Genomic DNA, 23802 nt, shown 5'->3' on the forward strand with positions numbered 1-23802 from the left:
CTGCAATGCAGGAGACTACCTGCAGCGCATGAGACCCCGGTTTAATCCCTGAATGGGGAGGATCCCCTGGAGAAGGAAATGGCAACCCCCTCCTGTGTTCTTGCCTGGGAAATCCCAGAAACAGAGGAGCCTGGTGGGCTACAGTCCACCGGGTCCCCAGAGTCGGACAGGACATAGCGACTAAGCCACCCTGCCCTGCTGCCCTGAGTGAGGAGACAGCGCACAGGAAACGGTCTGACCCAGCAAGGGCTCGTGTCCCACACGCTCCATCTTCAAGGGAACGGCCGTATAAGACACTTCACTGCAGCCAGAATCTGCAGGGCTCACAGCAGTAAGCCGCCAGGTTTCACCCAGAAATTGTCTAGGAAAGAAACACGCGTTTGGGGGACGTCAAGGGGCTCGGCATCAACAGGGAGGCCGCTTTACGTTTGTCCTTCTGTTAATCCTTACAGTTGACAAAGTGAAGCCACTTTTGCGGGGGGTGGGGGGAGGATGACAGTGGCATCTTATTTAAAATTTCACACCTGCTTATCACAGTCTCAGAGGGGGAACCGGCATCACCACCTCCCCCTCAAGCAGCCGCCTTTAAACTACCTTCATGTGGCCGCTGGCTCACCTCCCAGAAGGGCCGTGGGGGGCCTCTCTAAAAGGAGGAACCAGGCGAGCCCGAGACGTGTCTCCGCCCGAAAGATGCCCTGTGCCCACCGCTGCCACCGCCACCCCGCCTGGGGGCCCTCGGGGGACGTGCGTAACAACCCCCCCCTACAAACTCACCAGAGACCACGTGCGAGAAAGAGGTTTACTTTTAGGAGAAAAACTCACTGGAGCAGAACAAGGTATCCCTCCGCTCAAAATCCGAGTCCTCAAGCCTATGGGCCCAAGCGTCTTGTCCTCATAGTCACCCCGAGAAGTGGACTGTGGGGCCCCGCTCCGCCCCCAGGTGCCCCCCTCAGGGACCCTCACAGAGGTCCAGGGACAACGTGGTCCACTCCAGCGGGGCTTGCTGACCCCTCTCCCCCGTCCCGGGAGCAGGTGAAACCCCCCAACCCACCCCGGGCAGCTTCCTGCCCAGAACCAAGTGCCTGCCGGCTGATTTCCCCTCCTTCGGTACCTGGTGGCCAGGCAGCTGAGGGGGGCACCTCCAGGCAGGGTCAGGCGTGCCCACCCCCAGGACATCCGGGATTTAGGCGGAATCTGACATCTGGGGACGTGGAGCCCCCACCCTCTGGAGGCCCCTGGACACACAAACGTCTCCCAAAGGGTTCCCACGAGCTTGCTGCTGCTGCTGCTGCTAAGTCGCTTCAGTCATGTCCAACTCTGTGCGACCCCATAGACGGCAGCCCACCAGGCTTCCCCGTCCCTGGGATTCTCCAGGCAAGAACACTGGAGTGGGTAGGGAGGCGATTATTCTAAGGAATGCCGGCTTCCTGCACCTCGAGGACTCAAGCACGCGCCGGGCTCGACGGTGGACCGGGGTCAGCACCGCCGTCACCACGGAGCTGGCCGTAGCTCGCTCGGAGGACCGCCGGGGCGCGGGCTGGGAGTACCCGCTCCCCGCGGCTGCCCCCGGAGCGGCCGCTTCTAGTGGGCGCAGCATCGGCCCCGCCACGAGGGCCGCTCGCTCAGGGTCAGCGGAGCGTCTCTCCGCTGCCTCTGGCCCTCCTTGCTCTCTTCTCTCCGCGAAAGCTCCCGGGCTGCGGACGACAGGAGGGGGAAGCCCAGCTGGGAGGGAAGCCCCCAGCCCAGCGCAGCCCCTGCACCCTTGGCAGCCCCTGGAGACGCCCCCTCCCTCATGCTCTCCGGGAACCAGGAAACAGGCGCCCTTGACTCATGTCCACCTTCCAGGCCCCTGGCAACATTCGGCTGGGCCTCAGGAGGCCAGAGAAGACCCATGTGAAGAAGGCGCACTCCCTCACCCCACCCCACCCCACCTCTGGCTCCGGGGCGGGGGGCTGGTCACTCACCGACAGCATTGAAGACGTCGGCCACCTGGTAGTTCTGTTTGGCCGAGGTTTCCATGAACAGCAGCCCCTTGCTCTCTGCAAACTCCTTCCCTTCCTGGAGGAAGTGACCGTGGAAAGTCCACATTAATCATCAGAAATGTACTGAGAAGACCCAGAAAGACCACGGGACAGTTGCATCAGTGGAGAACCTCATTCCTCACGTCCTGTTACTGGGGCTCCTGGGGGAGGTGGTCAGGACTGGGCAGTGGGGCCAGGAGGGGGGTGTGGCGCTCACTGGAAGGGGAGCCTAGCACCCCCAGTGGGGTCTGTGGGGAGGCTCCCCTCCCACCGTGGAATCTGGTGGGGGCGGGGGGCTCTGAAAGCAAGCGAGAATGGAGGAGACGTGGAAGGGGGATGAGGCCAGCCTGGTGGGAGCCCCCCTAGGCCCTTTTCTGCTCCCCCTCCTTGCTGGTCACAGGGGTCAGGCCTGCATGGAGTGATGGTGTGTGAAGCAAGGGAGGCTGGGAAACTCCAGGGCTGCTTGTGTGGCCAAGAAGGGGAAAAGGCTCCACGAAGGAGGACCTGGGGGCCTCCCCAGGCAGGCCCCTCACCTCCAGACCCTCCCAGGAGGAGCTTGGGCCCCAGATGGTCCTGCCTGAGGCTGAGCGGGCCCCGGGGGCTGGGCCAGCCAGGCCTGCAGCATTGCACCCAGCAGCGTCCACTCTCCTCACCTGAGCCACAGAGCTGCACTCCACCACCCCCCCCAAGCTTCTCAGCCCCTCCCAGACACAGAGATGGCTCATTATCATTTGTGTTTTAAAGGACAATGTGACCTGGTACAGATGAAGACTTGGTGACTTCGGGTAGCTCACATCTGGTCATATCTGCATGCATGCTCACTCAGTCATGTCCAAATCTTTGCAATCTCATGGACTGTGGCCCGCCAGGCTCCTCTGTCCATGGGATTTCCCAGGCAAGAATACTGGAGTGTGTTGCCATTTCCTCCTCCAGGGGATCTTCCCAACAGGAATCGAACCCTCTTTTCCTGCATCACCTGCATTGTCAGGGGGATTCTTTACCACTGCGCCACCTGGGAAGCCCCTGGTCATCTGAATGAAACCCAAATATCTGCCTTTCCCCCACTAGCTTGAGGGTTCCAGGTGGGGTCACTCTAAGGGTTTGTTCTCAGTGCAATGGGCCTCTAGCTCCTAAATTGCAGGTCCCCAGCCTCCCGTCTGCCAGTTTGTCCTTGAGGTCCCCCAGGATGGGGTTAATGGTTATCTCACTGCCCGTGGAATAAGAACATCCAGTGCAGAGATCTTGGCTCCTAAATTCATTCCCCCACGCAAGGAACCAGTGCTCCTCAGAGAAATGATTTCCAGGGCTGGGGCTAGGAAAGGGCAAGATGAACCAGGAATAAGTTGGCCAGCCATTCCTGGCCAGCCATGAAGGAAGAAAGACCTCAAAGAATAACGGGGCAGGAGGGACAAGGCCCACTGGGGTGGGGGATTTCTCAGTGGCCAGATCCAGGACGAGAGCTCCCTGAACCAGGGAGAGGACCATAGTGGGAAAGTGATCCAATCTGAGCTAAGAGCACTGGGTGGCTGTTCGTTTCCTGATTTGCTCATCATTCTGTGCTTGAGGGCTTCCCTGAGAGCTCAGCTGGTGAAGAATTCACCTGCAATGCAGGAGATCCCGGTTCAATTCCTGGGTTGGGAAGATCCTCTGGAGCACTCCAGTATTCTCAGGCTTCCCATGTGGCTCAGCTGATAAAAAATCCGCCTGCAATGTGGGAGACCTGGGTTCGATCCCTGGGTTGGGAAGATCCCCTGGAAAAGGGAAAGGCTACCCACTCCAGTATTCTGGCCTGGAGAATTCCACGGACTGTATAGTCCATGGGGTCGCAAAGAGTCAGACACGACTGAGCGACTTTCACTTTCACTTTCTGTGCTTACGTAAGTCAGTCGTTCGTACCTGGGAAAGCTGGGAGAAGGGCAGACAGGAACTATCTGTACTATTTCTGCAACAAGTTTTGTAATGCTGCAATTATTTTAAGAAGAAAAGCCCCCAAATTACTGTGAAAGCTTCACCGCCCTCTGGTCAGCCTGGCCTCTGCCCAGACGAGGCACCTGTGCACTCTGTCCCCCCACCCCCACCCCAAGGCCCAGCCTGGTGGGAGCTCGGAGTGAAGAAGAGGCCAGGGTGGGGTCTGGGGTCCCAGGGTCAACAGCCCTGGGGTGGCGGCTCCCGTGCAGTCTAAGCCATGGGGTGAGGAGGCCCCGCCCGCCCCAGAGCTGGACCCCTGGCCTCCCTGAGGGTCTCCCCACCCAGGTCCCATCTCCCCCACAGCCTGACCTGTCCTCCGCATGTTCTTCCTAAGTCACCCATCAGATCCCCGCCCCTGGGCCCACCACCACCGCGGGGGGCTCTGCCACTGAGCCCCAGGGCAGCATGGGGCTTCTCTGGCAGCCCACAGCCTCCAGCCTCCCTCCCCTCCCTACCCCTTGCCACCCCTCATCTGCCCCTCCACCTCTCCTAAACCCATCCCACATACCCCACACACACAGACACCACCTCACCTCCTACACACACACAACTGTGCACACACAGACACACACACCTGTTCACACAGAGACACACACCTGTACACACACACCTGTGCACACACAGACACACACCTGTTCATACAGACACACACACCTGTTCACACAGACACACACACTGGTACACAGAGACACACACACACACCTGTTCACATAGAGACACACACCTGTACACACAGACACCACCTTACCTTCCACACACACACCAACACACACCTGTTCATACAGACATCACCTTACCTCCTACACACACAGACACACACAACTGTACAGAGAGACACACACACCTGTTCACAGACACTCACACCTGTACACAGACACCACCTTACCTCCTACACACACACACCTATACACACACAGAGACACACACACACCTGTACACAAAGAGAGACACACACCTATATACAGACACCACCTTACCTCCTACACATACACACCTATACACACCCCCAGACAGACACACACACTTGTACACACAGAGACACACACCTATACACAGACACCACTTTACCTCCTACACACACCTATACATACACAGAGACACAGACCTGTAGACACAGACACCACCTTACCTCCTACACACACACACACCTATACACACATACACAGAGACACACACACTTGTACACACAAAGAGACACACACCTATACAGACACCACCTTACCTCCTAGACACACACACACCTGTACACACACAGAGACATACACACCTGTTCACACACACACCTGTACACACACACAGAGACACACACCTGTTCACACACAGACACACACACCTATACACACAGATACCACCTGTACCTCCTATACACACACACTCTCCCATACACACACAGATACCACCTATACACACACATAGAGACACCCATACCTATACACACAAAGAGACACACCTGTACCCACAGAGACACACACACCCGTACACACAGAGACACACACACAGACCCGTGCTCCCTGCTCCAGGCTCCCAGCACTTCACAGGCTCACCTCCCTGGGCACTTTTTCTGCTCTTGGTCATTTTACAGAAGAACTACAGCTTCTGGGTCCTCTGTTCCTTGCTAATTTCCTAGCAAATAAATTTGGGTTTGCCCCTTGAACCTGGAGGAGGAAATGGCAACACAGCCCAGTGTTCTTGCCTGGAGAATCCCACGGACAGAGGAGCCTGCTGGGCTACAGGCCATGGGGTCTCATAGAGTCGGACATGACTGAGCGACTTAGCACGTACTTCTTGAACAGTCTGTTAAACACAAAGATGAAGACCTGAAACCCACATCACTCACAGGGGGAGAGGGTGGGGAGGCCATGGTTTCCTCGTTCCTGGTGCTGCCTGCCCGTGCCATGCCTCGGTGCCCAGGGGGGAGTGGGGTCTATGGTGATGCTCAGGGCTCTCCCCACAGCTGGAAGCCACCATCTCTGGGTCTGACCTTCCCAGGAGAGATCAGAAACCTTGGCCCAGGAAGGAAACTGAATTTGGAATCGTGTGTGCGTGTGTGGCTGTGCGAGTGGGTGGTCACGTGTGTTTGGGGTCCCTCCCATCTCCCCCACTGCGACTTGATGACAGTCTCCAGACCCACCTCAAAGGTCACCTCCCGCTCCTCTTCCAGGTCTGTCTTGTTGCCGACCAGCATCACCACAACCTCTCCAGGGTGGAACTCCTCCTCCAGGTCCTTCAGCCACTGCTGCGCTTTGCAGAAGGAATCCTGAAAAAGGAAAACGGGTGTTTTCCTTTTTGGTGTTCTTCCTCAGCCGTCCCAGAAAAGACAAGGCAGGTGTCAGTGGCCACCCCGTGTAAAACACGGTCCAACTGACCGCCCCCCCAAGGAATCATGAGTGATGGATAGTGATGCTCCAGAAAGAGGACCACGGAGCAGCACAAACCCAACTGTGCAGCAGGAAGAGGGGTGGTCAGGGAGGGCTTCCTGGAGGAGGTGACCAACTTTCACTGAAGGAGTCTCCACTGGTTGTCACGATTTTAATATAAAGGACCAGCCCAGGCCAGTCACATGATGCCTCTGGAAGGTAGCCTCCTCAGGGCTGGGAGGGCGGGGACACGCCCAGGTGAGCCTCACCTTCCTGGTGATGTCATACACCAAAAGCGCAGCGTTGGCGCCCCTGAAGTAGAGGCGGCAGACACTGTGGTACTTCTCCTGACCAGCCGTGTCCCAGATCTCAAACTTCAGACACGCGGCCCCCAGGTCCACCACCTTGGTGAAGAATGCACCTGAAACACAGGCCCAGAGCGACCTTCACCTGCAGAACGAGATCCTATCCACCGCTCAGCCGGGGCTCAGCTCACCAGCGGGAGACAGACAGCCCATGCTCCCTGGCAACCTCTGTGGGCGAGGCTCAGCAAACACCTCGTCTGGAAGGTGGCAGCTTCCAGAAGAAGCAGAGTTACAAGGAACTTGCTCGTAGATTCCACAGAGGCTTTGTGTGGGAAGATGGACTCCAGGGTCCTACTCAAATCCTCTGGACAATGTGTGGCATGGAAGGGTCTCTGGCAACCAGGGCTCCGCACGTCCCCGTGGGTGTCCAGCAATGCAAGTGATGGTCACCCATCTCCTCCCCTGAATCCTTCCTGGCCTCCTGCTAACCTCCCAGCCTCATCCACACCTCTGCCTCCCGACCTCCCATCTCCACTGACAACTCTGCTTAGAATCCTTTCTTCCCCACCTCCCGACAAGCCCACTGGGGTCTTTGAGTGTCGGCCCTCGGGGTGCCGCTGGGCCCCACTTCCCCAGGAGGCAGTCTATGGCAGCCTATTCTGTGCTCTGCACACACTCACTGCAGGGAGACGTCTGTGCTCTTACCTGTCACCCCTGGGGGCAGTGAGCATCTGGACTCTGCTTATGCATCCGTGTCTCTGCTTAATGATCACACACAATGAAAGAACTACCCCAAACCTTCCCTTTGACATCCAGGGCAACCCACCTTTCACGTGAAGATTGCTTTTCCCCTCACAGAGCTTTCCCAAGTGACGTGACTTTAAGGGAGCTAATTAGTAACACCAAGACGCTTTGTCCCCAGAATGTAAATTGGTAATTGGTGCAGCCACTGTGGAAAACAGTGTGGAGGGTCCTCAAAAAAGTAAAAACAGAGCTACCATATGATCCAGCAATCCCACTCCTGGGCATGTATCCAGAAAAGGAAAAAGCTCTAATTAGAAAAGATACGTGCATCCCAATGTTCATAGCAGCATTATTTACAATAGTCAGGGCCTGGAAGCAACCTAGATGTTCATCAACAGATGAATGGATAAAGAAGATGTGGTACATATACACAATGGAATATTACTCAGCCACAGAAAAGAATGGGATAATACCATCTGCAGCAACATGGATGGACCTAGAGATGATCATACTAAGCGAAGCAAGTCAGACAGAGAAACACCAATATTACATGACATCACATAATGCAGAATCTAAACTATGACACAAATGAGCTCATCTAAGAAACAAGGACACACAGAGCAGCCTGTGGCTGCCAAGGGGAGGCGCAGGCACAACTGAGTCACTTTTCTGTACAGAAGAAATTAAGACAACACTGCGAATCAACCATACTTCAATAAAATAAAAGTTATTTTAAAAAAAGGTGTTCTGGCCCCGTAGCATATGGGGTGTGTCACATACAGAACTAAACCAGAGACTGCAGAGGAGCCCGTGGGGTGCTCCAGGCAAAACTGCTGCCCTGCCCAGACCGGGGCTGCGCTGGGGGCTTGTTGGGAGGTTCTGGCAGATGTGGCTTCATGCTTGAAATGAAAACTTTCACTCCAAGGGCAGCGTGTGAGTGTCCTGGGGTCGCCAGAACAAATGACCACAAGATGCATGGCTTAAAACAGCAGAAACGTATTATTTCTGTTCTGGGGGTCAGGGGTTCAAAATCAAGGTTCAAAATCACCAGGGATGGTTCCTTCCAGAAGTTCTGGGAGGCACTCCGCCCCACGCCCCCTCCCGGCTCCCGGTAGGGGCGGCAGTGATGGGTGGCCCTGGCTTGAAGGCGCTCCCCCCCTGCCGCTGTCTTCACAGGGCTGTCCCCTCTGCATCTCTGTGTTCTCCTCTTCCAGGGACACTGGTCATGGGATTCAGGGTGCACCCGAAACCCAGGAATAGCCTTAACTAGTTATGTCTGCAAACACCCTCTTCCCAATAAAGCCATAGGTACTGGGGATTAGGACGTGGATGTATCACTGAGGACACGATTCAATCCACTACAGATGGAGGGTAAGAGACACATCTGGGCTGAGATTCCAGCGCAAAAAGGGGAAGATCACCACTCTCTCTCACGAGAACCTGGTCTGGGGCAACTCTTAAATGGAAGCTGCCGATGGGGCCTCTGCCTGCCTGGCCTGCATTTTTCTGCTCATCCACAAGCTTGGAGTCATATACACTTGTTAGGTGCTATGGACTGAATGCCTGTGTCCTCCGAAAGTCAGTGGGTCGAAGCCCTAACCCTCAGCGTGATGGTATTTGGAGATGGAGCCTTTGCGAGGTGATGAGGCTTAAATGAGGTCCTGAGGGTGGTGGATTAGTTGCTCAGTCATGTCCGACTCTTGCAACCCCATGGACTATGTAGCCTGCCAGGCTCCTCTGTCCATGGGATTCTCCAGGCAAGAATACTGGAGTGGGTTGTCATTTCCTTCTCCAAGGGATCTTCCTGACCCAGGGATTGAACCTGGGTCTCCTGCATTGCAGGCAGATTCTTTGTAACAACTGAGCTACAAGGGAAGTCCAGCGAGGGTAGGGCCCCCAAAACAGGGTTAGTGTCTTTGTAAGAATGCACCCCCATCATGCTCTGTCTGTTTCTCTGTGTGTCTCTCTGTCTCTCTCCCTGTCTGTCTCTCTTTCTCTTCCATCCCTTGCAAACACAAAGAAGAGGCCATGCAGACACACAGCCAGTTACCAGGATGGCAGCTACCCATACGGCAAGAAAAGAGGGCTCCAAATGAAACCTACTTTGCCAGCCCCTCATGCTTGGACTTCCAGCCTCCAGACCTGTGAGAATAAGTCTCTGATGCTTAAGGCACCCAGTCTGTGGTGTTCTGCTGCCACAGCCCAGCAGACCACGACACCAGGTCAAACAAAGCTGCAGTATGCAGCTCAACAGCAGGACTGACAGCTCCCGGCTCCTGAGAGGCTACTGTGGGGCCTGAGAGAAAAGTGAAGCGAAGTCGCTCAGTCGTGTCCCACTCTTTGCGACCCCGTGGATTGTAGCCCACCAGGCTCCTCCGTCCATAGGATTCTCCAGGCAAGAGTACTGGAGTGGGTTGCCATTTCCTTCTCCAGGGGATCTTCCCGACCCAGGGATCAAACCCTGGTCTCCTGCATTGTAGGCAGACGCTTTACCCTCTGAGCCACCAGGGAAGCCTGAGCAGGATGAGGTCACACTAGGACTGTTGATGTCACGAGGGTGATGGCCCCACACGGGCCTTGGAAAGAGGCCTATCCGCTGCAAGAAATGTGCTGATTTCCTTAAACCTTCGAAAGCCCAGCTTCCTTCCTTACCATGAGTCAACAATGCCCTCTTCCCAGCGTGTTGTCAAACCCGTGAGAAAAGAGAGGAGGCGCCTGTCTGCCACCCGACATCCCTTCCCCGCCTCCCTCTCCCCTGGCTCCTCGGCCGGGAGCAGCAGCCTTTTGCCCACATGCTTCACCTGTTTGCTGTCAGGTCACATCACACTTCTGAGTTCGATTTTGGTTTCATCCTAAAAACCCTCACTGCCGGGTGACAGGTGGGCATAAAACTCAGCTCTGTTTCCTCTGTTTAGCTGTCTTAGCTTCTGATATTTTCCTTTCCTACTCTGAAAATGACAAGTCATGGTTGAGTGTAAATCAAAGTATTTAATAAAATCCTAACAAATTTCCAAGGAGGGCAGGGTTTTCAGTTGGAGCAATGATGTGGTACAAGAGGCTGCTGGCTGTTTACAGACCACAGCCCCTCATCTCCCGGGAGAGAGAGAGAGAGAGAGAGAGAGAGAGACAGGCCCCCAGGGGGCCCTCTGGGCTGGTAACTGATGCCAACTTCCACCCCCTGCCCTGGAGACTCTCTGGCTCCAGAAAAGACCCCACATGTACCTTGTTCAGAAAACTGCTGACCACATTTTCTACCTGTTCACAGGTAAAGAGGAAGAGTGATTAAGAGATAAACTTCCAAGATGTGCAAACAGACTTGGAGATTTGGCCTAAAATGATATTGGCAACAAGCCGGACCAAGAACCAGGAACCGTTCACGTTTCTGGACGGTGCTGGGGGAGACGACACGTTGGCGCATTTTCATCAGCCAATAATCTGAACCGGGCCACGTGGCACGCTGCTCTTCTTGGTGACGCAAAGCAGGGCTCCGACCCCCTCTGCACCCCCCCCCCCCGCCACAGATTCAACAAGGGGGCCCCAGTGGCAGGGACCCCTGGGGACACTCCCGGCCCCCTCCCCAGCCTCTGGAAGCAGGTGTGCCTTCCACTCGCTGAGCTGAATGGACCCCCTGCGGACACTGAATGACCGAAGAACTCACTGGGGTTTTTCCTTCAACTTGCATATTGTGGCCCCCAATACAAAGGACTCTCGGCTAAACCTTAACACAAGGAAAGGCTTTGCTTTTTGACCTTTTAATTTAATTAAACAGCCGTTCCGGCTCACTCAAGCCCTCTCTGCAGCCTTCCCTTTTTTTGTAAAAGTCATGAACTGCCTCCGGGTTGAAGGGAACACGACATGGGTGACTCCTCAGGGACGCCTGGGCTCCAGCAAAGTTTCCTTCAGCAGGGAGAGGGGCAGAGGGGGGAGAAACCCAGCACCCTTGGCGACTCCCCTGCTTCACACAAGCCCCAGCTGGTCCAAACTGGTTCCACCGGCAAATCCGCACACAAGCGCTAGATGTCACCACCCCTCCAGAGACGTCCCTGGAACGTGCGGGTGAAGAACCCACATTAAAGAGACGGGTTTAATTCCAGGGTCGGGAAGATCCCCTGGAGGAGGAAATGGCAACCCACTCCAGTATTCTCGCCTGGAGAATCCCTTAGACAAAGGAGCCTGGTGGGCTACAGTTCGTAGGGTTGCAAAGAGTCAGACACAACTAAAGCAACTTCACACACACACACATACACACAAACACACACACACACACACACACACACACACACACACACACCCTCAGCCAGAGGGTTGTGGGCCACTGAGAATACACAGGTATGGGCAGGTATTCCCAGATAACTTTATTCACAAAAACAGGCAGAGCCCTGTGAGCTCACAGGTGGGATCTCAGCCCTCTGGCTGGGCTGGGATATGGAGGGCTGTGTGCCTGGGTGTGAACCTGGATCCGGATTCAGGAGAAGGAGACAGCAAGGACCAGTGTAGACGGCTTGTCCAGATCTGGGTCACACCCAGGCACATGACCCCCCTCACATCCCAGCTCGGCCTGGCCCCTTCTGTGGTCTCTGCTCTGGACTCAAACCCACCTGCAGGCCAGACTTAGCACTTAGTTGTATTTTTTCTTTTAAGGCCCAGTCCAGTATCACAGGTGAGTGGGGTCAGCTTTCCTGCTGAAGGAGAAGAGGTTTCCCTGTGCACCCTCGGCAGGCCTGAATCCACAGTCCTCTCCCCACGGCTCCATCCCATGGCCAGCCCCTCGCCCTGCTCTGCCCTTCCCACCACTGACTCCAGGAGCCTGGCCCTTGCCAGTCCCTTGGGCCCTGCATGCCTCAGGGACTCAGGAACCACCGTCCTGAGAAGACTGAGGGCCCCCAAAGGCTGTTCATTGAATTTTTGTTTCTGTGTCGGTGTGCCTGCTTGGCATTTAGAAAATCCTCCATACCTATTAGGGGCCTGGGACACAGGCCACCCCCAGCTACTTACTAAGTGAGACAGGGAGTGGATAGATGAGCGAATGAATGAATGGATGCAGAGAAATGGAAGGCTTATCCATCAGTATCAGTTCAGCTGCTCAGTCATGTCCACTCTTTGCGACCCCATGGGCTGCAGCACACCGGGCCTCCCTGTCCATCACCAACTCCCGGAGCTTGCTCAAACTCATGGCCATTGCTTCGGTGATGCCATCCAACTATCTCATCCTCTGTCGTCCCCTTCTCCTCCCACCTTCAATCTTTCCCAGCATCGGGGTCTTTGCAAATGAGTCAGTTCTTCGCATCAGGTGGCCAAAGTATTGGAGTTTCAGCTTCAGCATCAGTCCTTTCAGTGAATATTCAGGACTGATTTCCTTTAGGATGGACTGGTTGGATCTCTTTGCAGTCCAAGGGACTCTGCATAACCGAGTCCCAATTTCAAACCAAAGCTTTCATTCCAAATTAGGTGTCTTTCCAGCACGTTGGGCTGCCTCCCAAGCAAACTGACACAAAACACAGGTTGGGTTTCCCTATTTTGGGTGGGAAATGGGGGGTTTCACCCCTAGACAGGATGTGAAGGAGGCTGATTGCCCACAGATGCTCCAAAGTCCTTCCCCTCTGAAAGCTGTGATCCGTTAGCCTCTTTAACCAACACAGTGAGAGGAACCTCCATCCCTGACAACCTTTCCAACAGCACCCATCCCCCCTCCAACCCAAGCCAGGAGGGTAAACTGAGTCCGGGCAGAAAAGGAATAGCTTTAGTAGGAGGGCAACCATCCAGAGTGAGAGGCTGGCTTGTCTAGGGGGCCGGGTCCCAGAGCGTGGGGGCAGGTGCTTCTTCTGGGCTCCCCTTTCACCAACAAAATCTCTCACATACCCAACCCTCAGTGCCAGACTCAGCCCTGGAATCTTCCAGCTGAGCTGAAGCCTGGTTGAGTTCTGGATTCCATGTGCGTGCCTGCCAGCCCATGGAGGACCTTGTGCCCCTGGCACGCCTGAGGCTCCAGGAGGGCATGAGAATTCCCAGGTGGCTGGTTCCCATGTGCCCCACATGGGGTCAGCAGCTCTGGCTTCCCCACTAGGAGACTAAGGAAGCGGTGCCCTGTCCCATCACTTACATCCCACGGTCGGCAGGATACTCTTGAAGTCGTTCTTCACATACCGGAGAGCCAAGCTGGACTTGCCCACAGAGCCACTGCCCAGGAGAACCAGCTTGAAGATGCAGGGCTGGCCTGGGGCGGCTCCGGGACGAGGGACCCCATTCACCTGCGCCATGCCCTGCAGAGAGACAGTGATGCAAGGAGGTTGAATGATGCCAAATGATCTCAGCAAGCTCACCCCCGGGACACTGACCAAACCTGGACAGCCCTGAACGGAATGGAGTTCTAAGTCAGAGGCGCCTGGCTTGCCAGTCCTGGGCACTATGCACCCCATCTTGCCATCTGGAAATCGGGGTCACGATAGCTATGACATAGGTCTGTTGTGATGTGCTTGGAAAGCATGTCCCCAGGACCCTGCAGGGCCAACGCATACGAACATCTTCAAACCCTGCAGGGTAGCCGTTGAATGCTAGTCATCCGACCGGCTCCCTTCCTCCTCCTATCACCTCTCACTTTTGAACAATCCATAGCTGTTCCAAAAATGTTCTGAAAAGCCTGAGAGGCACAGCACTCTCTCAGTTGTGGTTCCTGGATTAAAGAAGTGAAGTCGCTCAGTCGTGTCCGATTCTTTGCGACCCCATGGACTGTAGCCTAACAGGCTCCTCCATTCATGGGGTTTTCCGGGCAAGAATATTGGAGTGGGTTGCCATTTCCTTCTCCAGGAGATCTTCCCAACCCAGGGACTGAACCCAGGTCTCCCGTGTTGTATGCAGATGCTTTACCATCTGAGCCACCAGGGAAGTCCTGGATTAAAACTGGCTGGTAAATAGGTTCCAGAAAACCTATTTACAAAAATGGTTAGTGTTTCAAGGATCTCAAAACATTTTAGTATTTCCCACTGTACTGAAAGCCTTAAAACATACAGTCATAACAAGCACCCTCTTCCAACAACACAAGAGATGACTCTATACATGGACATCACCAGACGGTCAACACCGAAATCAGATGGATTATATTCTTTGCAGTCAAAGATGGAGAAGCTCTATACAGTCAGCAAAAACAAGACTAGGAGCTGACTGTGGCTCAGATCATGAACTCCTTATTGCCAAATTCAGACTTAAGTTGAAGACAGTAGGGAAAACCATTAGAGCATTCAGATATGACCTAAATCAAATCCCTTATGATTATACAGTGGAAGTAACAAATAGATTCAAGGGATCAGATCTGATAGAGTGCCTGAAGAACTATGGATGGAAGTTTGTGACATTGTACGGGAAGCAGGGATCAAGACCATTCCCAAGAAAAAGAAATGCAAAAACACAAAATGATTGTCTGAGGAGGTCTTACAAACAGCTGAGAAAAGAAGAGAAGTGTAAGGCAAAGGAGAAAAGGGAATATATATACCCATTTGAATGCAGAGTTCCAAAGAACAGCAAGGAGAGATAAGAAAGCCTTCCTCAGAGATCAATGCAAAGAAATAGAGGAAAACAACAGAATGGGAAAGATTAGAGATCTCTTCAAGAAAATTAGAGATACCTGGGGAATATTTCATGCAAAGATGGGCACAATAAAGGACAGAAATGGTATGGACCTAACAGAAGCTGAACGTATTAAGAAGAGGTGGCAAGAATACACAGAAGAACTATCCCAGAAAATCTTCATGACACAGATAACCACAATGGTGTGATCACCCACCTAGAGCCAGACATCCTGGAATGTGAAGTCAACTGGGCCTTAGGAAGCATCACTATGAACAAAGCTAGTGGAGGTGATGGAATTCCAGTTGAGCTATTTAAAATCCTAAAAGATGATGCTGTGAAAGTGATGCACTCAATATGCCAGCGAATTTGGAAAGCTCAGCAGTGGACACAGGACTGGAAAAGGTCAGTTTTCATTCCAATCTGAAAGAAGGGCAATGCCAAAGAATGTTCAAACTACCCCACAGTTAGTTGCACTCACCTCACACACTAGCAAAGTAATGCTCAAAATTCTCCAAGTCAGGCTTCAACAGTATGTGAACTGTGAACTTCCAGATATTCAAGCTGGATTTAGAAAAGGCAGAGGAACCAGAGATCAAATTGCCATCATCTGTTGGATTATAGAAAAAGCAAAAGAGTTTCAGAAAAAACATCTACTTCTGCTTTATTGATTATGCTGAAGCCTTTGACTGTGTAGATCACAACAAACTGTGGGAAATTCTTAAAGAGATGGGAACACCAGACCACCTGACCTGCCTCTTGAGAAATCTGTACGTAGCTCAAAATGCAACAGTTAGAACTGGACATGGAACAATAGACTGGCTCCAAATTGGGAAAGGTGTATGTCAAGGCTGTATATTGTCACCCTGCTTATTTAACTTATATGCAGAGTACATCATGCAAAGTGCCAGGCTGGATGAAGCACAAGCTGGAATCAAGATTGCCGGGAGAAATATCAATAACCTCAGATACGCAGATGGCACCATCCTTATGGCAGAACGTGAAGAAAAACTAAAGAGCCTCTTGATGAAAGTGAAAGATGAGAGTGAAAAAGCTGGCTTAAAACTCAACATTCAAAACACAAAGATCATGGCATACAGTTCCATCACTTCACAGCGAATAGATGGGAAAACAATGGAAACAGTGACAAACTTTATTTTCTTGGGCTCCAAAATTACTGTGGATTGTGACTGCAGCCATGAAATCCAAAGACACTTGCTCCTTGGAACAAAAGCTATGAAAAAGCTAGATAGCATATTTAAAAGCAGAGACATCATTTTGCCAACAAAGATCCATATAGTCAAAGCTATGATTTTTCCAGTAGTCGTGTATGGATGTGAGAGTTGGACTATAAAGAAAGCTGAGTGCCAAAGAATTGATGCTTTTGAACTGTGGTGTTAGAGAAGACTCTTGAGAGTCCCTTGGACTGTAAGGAGATCCAACCAGTCCATCCTAAAGGAAATCAGTCCTGAATATTCATTAGAAGGACTGATGCTGAAGCTGAAACTTCAATACTTTGCCCACCTGATGTGAACAGCCAGCTCACTGGAAAAAACCCTGGTGCTGGGAAAGATTGAAGGCAGGAGGAGAAGGGGATGAGAGAGGATGAGATGGCTGGACGGCATCACCAACTCGATGGAGATGAGTTTGAGCAAGCTCCAGGAGTTGGTGATGGACAGGGAGGCCTGGCATGCTGCAGTCCATGGGGTCGCAGAGTCGACATGACTGAATGACTGAACTGACTAACTGAAAACACTCAGTGATAGGCCCTGGAGAAAAAGGGTCTGTGATCAAAATAAATCTGGGCAAACTCCATGTATTTTTTCATTACAGAAAATGTCAGGCGTGTACCAGAACAGCACAGAAGGAGGTCATTCCGGTGAACCTCAGGCTTCCATCATCCACCTCCCAAGAACTAGCTGTGCCCATACCCCCAAACCCCACTCCCACCAAAGATTACTTTGAGGGGATTCTTAGACATCCTATTATTTCTTTTTGCAAATATCAGTATATGTACATGCATCCTCTTTTTCCTTGCAATTTATTTGTGGAAGAAATCATATTTTCCTATAGTTTTCAGTCTGGATTTTGCTGATTGCATCCCTGAATGGTCACTGAATATGCTCCTGCAAAACCTGTATTTTCTGTAGTTTGGTGGCTCAGAACAGAAATCTGCTTGGATACTGGCTATCTTTTGGCAAGAATGCTTTTGTGAGTGTGGTACATGTTTCTTCAGAAGGCAGATAATGTCAGGAAGATTCCCCTGGAGAGGGAAATGGCAATCCACCAAGTATTCTTGCTTGGAAAATCCCATGGACAGAGGAGCCTAGTGGCCTACAGTCCATGGGGTCACAAAAAAGTTGGACACAACTTAGCAACTAAGTAACAACAATTGTCTGCATTGCTTCTAGAAAAATCTTTCCCTGAAAATTGGCCAAATCGACCTCAGAGTCAGCCCATCTTGTGAGCAGAGCCTCTCCCATCTCCATGTAGGAAGGGAAGGGATTCTGGAGAGGAAAGGAAGAAACAGCAGTAGGAAGCAACCCCCAACCCCAGCCCCGCAATGTCCCCAACAAGCAGCCAGGGCCATAGGCCGGTCTGCTCTGCCCTGTGGGGACAAGAGGAAAACAATCGAACAGGAGCAAGTCCTAACTACCAAGTGAGACTTTCTGAACAGAAAGTGCCCAGAGTTACCATGCCTGGCAGACAAGGGCTCACAGGCCCATCTGCTCCCCGGGGACAGGGACTCAGCAGAGGTGAGTGGTTCCCGGAGACCGCGTCTGGAACCCTATATTCCTCGGGACACTTAATGGTGTCAGTGGGTGACATCCCGCTGCAGCTTCTTCTGCAGCCCCCAGACTCACAGCTGCCTGGGGTTGGGGGATGGGTTCTACAAGGGCCAGCCCTCTCTCCAGAACCCACCACTCATGCAAGAACTCAAAGCTGTCCTGCTGCAGATTCCTGACCCACAGGTAGAAATGAAACTCAAAGGCAAAGTAAAATAGGGACTTCCCTGGTGGTCCAGGGGTTAACACTCTGAGCTACCGTGGCAGGGAACACAGGTTCAATCCCTGGTTGGGGAACTAAGATCCCTCATGCCGAGCGCCACAGCCAAAAAAATAAATAAATAAGTTAAAACACTTTTTCAAAAAAAGACACAGTAAAATAAACACTAAGGACAAACGGGGAGCCCCCGAAGAGGCTGGCCCTCCAGGGATAAAATGACGCCTGTAACTCACTTCTGCGGGTCAAAGGGCAAACCAGAGTCCGGAAAGCAGCCTGAAGCCCCAGGAGAGATAACAAGCACACACAGGCTCAAAGGTCAGGGGTTGCTAGAGCTGCTTATCTGTCGACCACATCGCCAAATAAGCTGGGGAATTTGCCTCACAGTGGAGCAGCTACCTCTGCTTTCTGCTCACTCCGATGCAAATCCCTCTCCAGCCGCAGCGTCCCGTCTGTTCTCACAGCTGCCACTCCTACATCACCCCACCCTGGTACCCACCGCCCCATCCCATCCTGTGTCCAGTCCCCGTAAATAGCAGCTCAAAAAAGAGACAACACTCCCTGCCATCGCCCGGCCTACAGCCCCCTGTTCCTCTTCTTGATTGAAATGATCTCAGTGTCTAACTCTACCTTAATTCAGCTACTTTGATGGTAATTGTTTATCTCTCTCACTGGGCTGTAACCTCTCAAGAAAGCCGAGGGTTCACTGAGATTGCTGCTGTTGTTCAGTTGCTACGTCGTGTCCAACTCTTTGCGACCCCGTGGACTGCAGCACACCAGGCTTCCCTGTCCTCCACTATCTCCTGGAGTTTGCTCAAACTCCTGTCCACTGAGTTGGTGATGCCATCTAACCACTGAGATTACAGTAGGTGCTCAATAAAGATCTCATGAGTGAACGTGGGGCTGGCTTAGCAAGAAGTCAGCATGTCAGACATCGTTTGTGTAGCCAGCCCTACGCCAGATAGCTTGTCAAGCAGTAGGCTGGGGTCTCTGCAGAAAGAGAACCAGAGGAGGGGGCCTCCAGCAGGCCCTGAGACCAGCTTCCGCCAGGCAGCTCAGCCTGAGAGACCAAGGAAAGCAGAAAGTTACCGAAAGTTGGATCACCGACTCAATGGACACGAGCTTGAGTAAGCTCCGGGAGTTGGTGATGGACAGGGAGGCCTGGTGTGTTGCAGTCCATGGGGTCACAAAGAGTCGGACATGAGTGAGCGACTGAACTGAACTGAACTGCCTTTAGGATCACCCTACATTCAGATGAAGCTGCTAAAACAGCACGTAAAACCTTGACCAACTTGAACAGGTCTTGCCTCCCTAAACAGATTGGTTGACTAATCAAACCTGGAGTCGCTGTACAGAGACAGTGCTGTGCATGGGAGAGGCAGAAACCATGCCTCCAGGATGACTCCGGACCAAGAGGCTTCAGACTACGGAAAGCAAAGAACAGAAGTGCTGGCATCAGAGCCCTTTATCATGTGAGAAGTCCTTTAATAAGGAAAACACGACTTCTGGGTGCGCGAGTCACTTATATGGACTGGTTTCAGTTCAGTTCAGTTCAGTTCAGTCGCTCAGTCGTGTCCAACTCTTTTCGACCCCATGAACCACAGCACGCTAGGCCTCCCTGTCCATCACCAACTCCCGGAGTTTACTCAAACTCATGTCCATTGAGTCGGTGATGCCATCCAACCATCTCATCCTCTTTCATCCCCTTTTCCTCCTGCTCTCAATCTTTCCCAGCATCAGGGTCTTTTCCAATGAGTCAGCTCTTCGCACCAGGTGGCCAAAGTATTGGAGTTTCAGCTTCAACATCAGTCCTTCCAATGAACACTTAAATGGACTGATCTAAGATGAACTAATTAGCTTCTGAGTTTAAAATTCCCAGAGCCCCTTAAATGTGGCCCCAACACTGGACTGCAGAGAGGGAGCCTTGTCTCCTGTCTCCTCTCTGGTCAACCTCGAATTAAAGCTGTCTTTTCTCAAAAGACAGTGCCATAGTGTTGGCTTCTCTGTGTGTGGAGCAGGGAGCCCTTGCTCCACAAGATGGCAGGGGAGGAGGAGACCAAGGCTAAGGGACAGGCCGTGTCCACCGATGAGCAGGGGCGGCAGGCTCGGGGCCCTGCACGGCTCAGCTGCACACAGGCTTCTGTTGAAGCCAAGCAAGAAGCCTCCGGGGCCAGTGTTACCTCACCTTATGGAGAGATGAGAAGCTTTCCTAAGACAAAGATTTGGGATTCAAAGTCAGAGCAGGCTCAAGGGGGAGGGATGGATTGGGAGTTTGGGATTAGCAGATGCCAACTGGTATATGTAGGATGGATAAACAACAAGGTCCTACCATATAGCACAGGGAATTATATTTGCTATCCTGGGACAAACCATGATGGAAAAGAGTATAAGAAAGAATATATATATATGCATATACATAATTGAAGTACTCTACTATAAAGAAGAAATGAATGCAACATTGTAGATCAGCTTCAATAAAACAAAGTTGTTTTTAAAAGAAAAAAAAATTTTAAAGCCAGAGCAGGCTGCCTTCATGTCCACACCGCATTCACCAGGAACGAGCATCATTTCAACCACTTACAGAGCCAGCAGGTCCTGTGTTCCGTCCACGTCTATAACTGCTGGTGCAAGGAGCCTGCCGGGGAGCCGCCAGCCTGAGCTCACCATCCTAAAGAGGGTCAGCTCAGTAGCAAGCCCTCACTCATTAACCACCTGTTCTTTGGCTGAATGTGGAGAAACTGTAGTGCAGTGGTGACCAGTGGCTGGGGTGGGGGAAACGGAGAGATACAGGTCGAACGGTGCAAGCTTCAGCTGTAAGATTCGCGAATTTGGGGGGGGGGGACCTCGAGTATAGCATAATGATTAGAGCTGATACTGATCACACACTTGAAAACCACCAAGAGAGAGATCTTAAATGTTCCCACCTGGTACATCTATACAATGGAACATTACTCGGCCATTAAAAGAAACTAAAGAGGGTCATTTGTAGAGATATGGATGGACCTAGCGCCTATTATCTGAGAAGGCAATGGCAACCCACTCCAGTGTTCTTGCCTGGAGAATCCCAGGGATGGGGGAGCCTGATGGGCTGCCGTCTATGTGGTTGCACAGAGTTGGACACGACTGAAGCGACTTAGCAGCAGCAGCACCTGTTATACAGAGTGAGTGAAGTAAGTCAAAAAGAGAAAAACAAATATATATTAACAGATATATGTGAAGTCTAGAAAAATGGTACGGATGAAGCTATTTCCAAGGCAGGAATAGAGACCCCCCTGGAGAGAACAGACACATGGAAAGAGTGAGGGAAGGAAAGGAGAGGATGAACGGGGAGAGTAGCCCCGACATATTGACACCATGTGTGAGCCAGACAGCTAGCGGGAACCTGCTGTCCAGCACAGGGAGCTCAGCTCTGTGATGACGAGAGGGCCAGGACGGGGGTGAGTGGGAGGGAGGCTCTACAGGGAGGGCATATACGCACACACATAGCTGAAACCAACGTCAGAAACCAGTATCACATCGTGAAGCAGTTATACTCCAGTTAAAATAAATAAAGAAAAATTTTTAAAAGACACAGTAATTATGTGAGGGGGTAGGGGTGTTGGCTCAGCTATGATGGTTATAATTTTGCAATATGCAAATATATCCAGTCAGCACGTAACAAACCTTAAAGATAGACAATGTTAAAAGTCGACTATGTCTCAATAAAGCTCAGAAAAAGCAACACTTTTAAGAATGGACTCCCTAGCTGTCTGTGACACCCGCAGAAATGCCCTGCTTCTTGCTAAGTACCTAAGGCACCTGCTGAGAAGCAGGTATTCCACTCACCTGTGCTATAATGCTACATAAAGAGAGCTTTCTAACACACTGAAGCAATGCATTCTCAAGTATTTAAAGATACCTCTTTGAGTTTTCTTTTCTATTTCTGTGCACAAACTAATAAAACTCAAGTCAAGAAAATCTTTAGTCCAAAATGTGTGAAATAACCAAACTCGGTGGAGTATAAATAAACATACAGGTAACCCACCTCTTTATCTACAAATATTATTTTGCTATAAACATAAACACATAATTGTCAACATGAAAAAAATCTCTTTACCCATAATCCCATTCCCTTTACACGAGGGACAAGATATTGCCTACTTTCTTCTAGTTTGTTTCTCAGAATCTTACAAACAATCGTTTTAACATTAAGAAAAAAAATAAGCTGTATCAAGAGTAGTTTTCCACATTGCTATATATGTTACAGATGCATTTGACATGTGTGTGTTTAATGACCACATAACACCCCTACAACGATTCCAGTTTGCTGAACTATTTCCGTTACCGGATGTTTACTTGGCTTTCTTTTTTTTTTTTTTTTTTCCTGTAATAAATAAGACTGCAGTAAGCATTTTCCTGTATGACTTTTTTTGTGTGATTACATGTCATAAGCATTTGATAATCAGAGGTTGGAGCCCTCTGTTCAGGGAGAGAATCAAAAATGTGACTGCTGGCTTGGCCTTTGGAATTTCATGAAGATGGGGTGACGGACAAGGAAGCCTGGCGTGCTGCAGTCCGTGGGGTCACAGAGAGTCGGACACGACTGAGTGACTGAACTGAACTGGGGTGACTGAAGTCTCTCTAAATGCAGAGACATTCTCATGCTTGAGGCCAATAGGGACACCCTCTCGAACCTTGCAGTTTGGGGCTTTTCTTTCTTACAAGCTCACATCCCTCCACCGAGGGAGAAAGGAGAGGGTGGGAAATCCAAACCAGCCTTTCTGGGGAGGAGCCGCCCCAGGGAGGGTCGGTCTGCAGTCTGCCCAAGGCCTCCGCCCTGGCTGGCCCCGCCCAACGTGCAAGGATTACCGCGCAGCTGTCTACCCTGAGGACAGTCCGCGTCCAGATCCGAAATCCGTTGGAAATGGATTCAAGATTTGAACTGAATTTTCCCGGAGGCCACTCTTTAAACCAGCTGCCCTGCTGGCCCAGCGGTAAAGAACCCGCCTCCCAAGCAGGAGACACGGCTTCCATCCCTGGGTTGGCAAGATCTCCTGGAGAAGGAAAGAGCAACCCACTCCAGTATTCTTGCCTGGAGAATCCCATGGACAGAGGAGCTTGGCGGGCTACAGTCCATGGGGGTCGCAAAAGAATTAGACAGGATTCAGTGGCTAAACAACAACAAAGAGATTAAAGGAGATTCTTTCAACCGGAATCTCCTGCCGGAACCCTGACCTAGCAAACCGCAGGGACGAGCGAGGTCACCTCTGGCGCTCAGGAGTACACACTCCTGGCCCCTCAGTTTCCACTTCTGATTCCGTACACGGGGGCTCAGGCACAGACACAAAGACATAGAGGCGCAAACCCACATGACACACAGATATGCACACATCCACACACATGCACCCAGACACTGATACACACGACAGACACACACAGACATTCAGACACACACATGTGCACACAGACTCACACAGACTCACACACACACACACACACACACACACACACACACAACAACACTCAGGAGTTTAAACCCTGACTCACGTGCTCCCCAGGCCCCGTCACTTCCAGCAAGCCTGACAGCCGGTCATCACTGGGTCCCCCAGGGCCCCGACCTGGGTCCCCCTTTCCCCCACTTCTGGTCACGGGGAAGGCCAGCTCCCTCCACGGGCAGGCTGGGCGTGGCCGTGTGCCGGGGGCCGGGCAGAGGCTCGGCTCCGACAGAAAACAGGTGAGAGGCAGCCTCCCCAAGGTCAGGCCGCCTCCCTTCCAGAGAAACTCCCGGGGCAAGGTGCACCGTGGTCACCTGGGGCAGGGGGTCTGGCCTTTAGCGCGGGGGCTGCGGAGCCTCTGAGCACCTGC

General features: G+C 52.1%; 1 protein-coding gene across 1 annotated transcript; it reads right to left on the reverse strand.

The window, feature by feature from the left end:
* Positions 1–796: 796 nt before the first annotated feature.
* RAB17 (RAB17, member RAS oncogene family) lies at positions 797–23802 on the reverse strand. Its single transcript, XM_055587036.1, has 6 exons — positions 23747–23802; positions 13496–13655; positions 6616–6767; positions 6121–6246; positions 1965–2058; positions 797–1694 (listed from the first exon to the last, which is right to left on the reverse strand). Exons 2-6 carry the CDS (start codon positions 13650–13652, stop codon positions 1582–1584), a joined length of 642 nt encoding a protein of 213 aa, XP_055443011.1. The 5' UTR covers positions 13653–13655; positions 23747–23802; the 3' UTR covers positions 797–1581.

This window comes from Bubalus kerabau, chromosome 6 (genome assembly GCF_029407905.1).
Source record: "Bubalus kerabau isolate K-KA32 ecotype Philippines breed swamp buffalo chromosome 6, PCC_UOA_SB_1v2, whole genome shotgun sequence".
In the NCBI taxonomy this organism is placed as follows: Eukaryota; Metazoa; Chordata; class Mammalia; order Artiodactyla; family Bovidae; genus Bubalus; species Bubalus kerabau.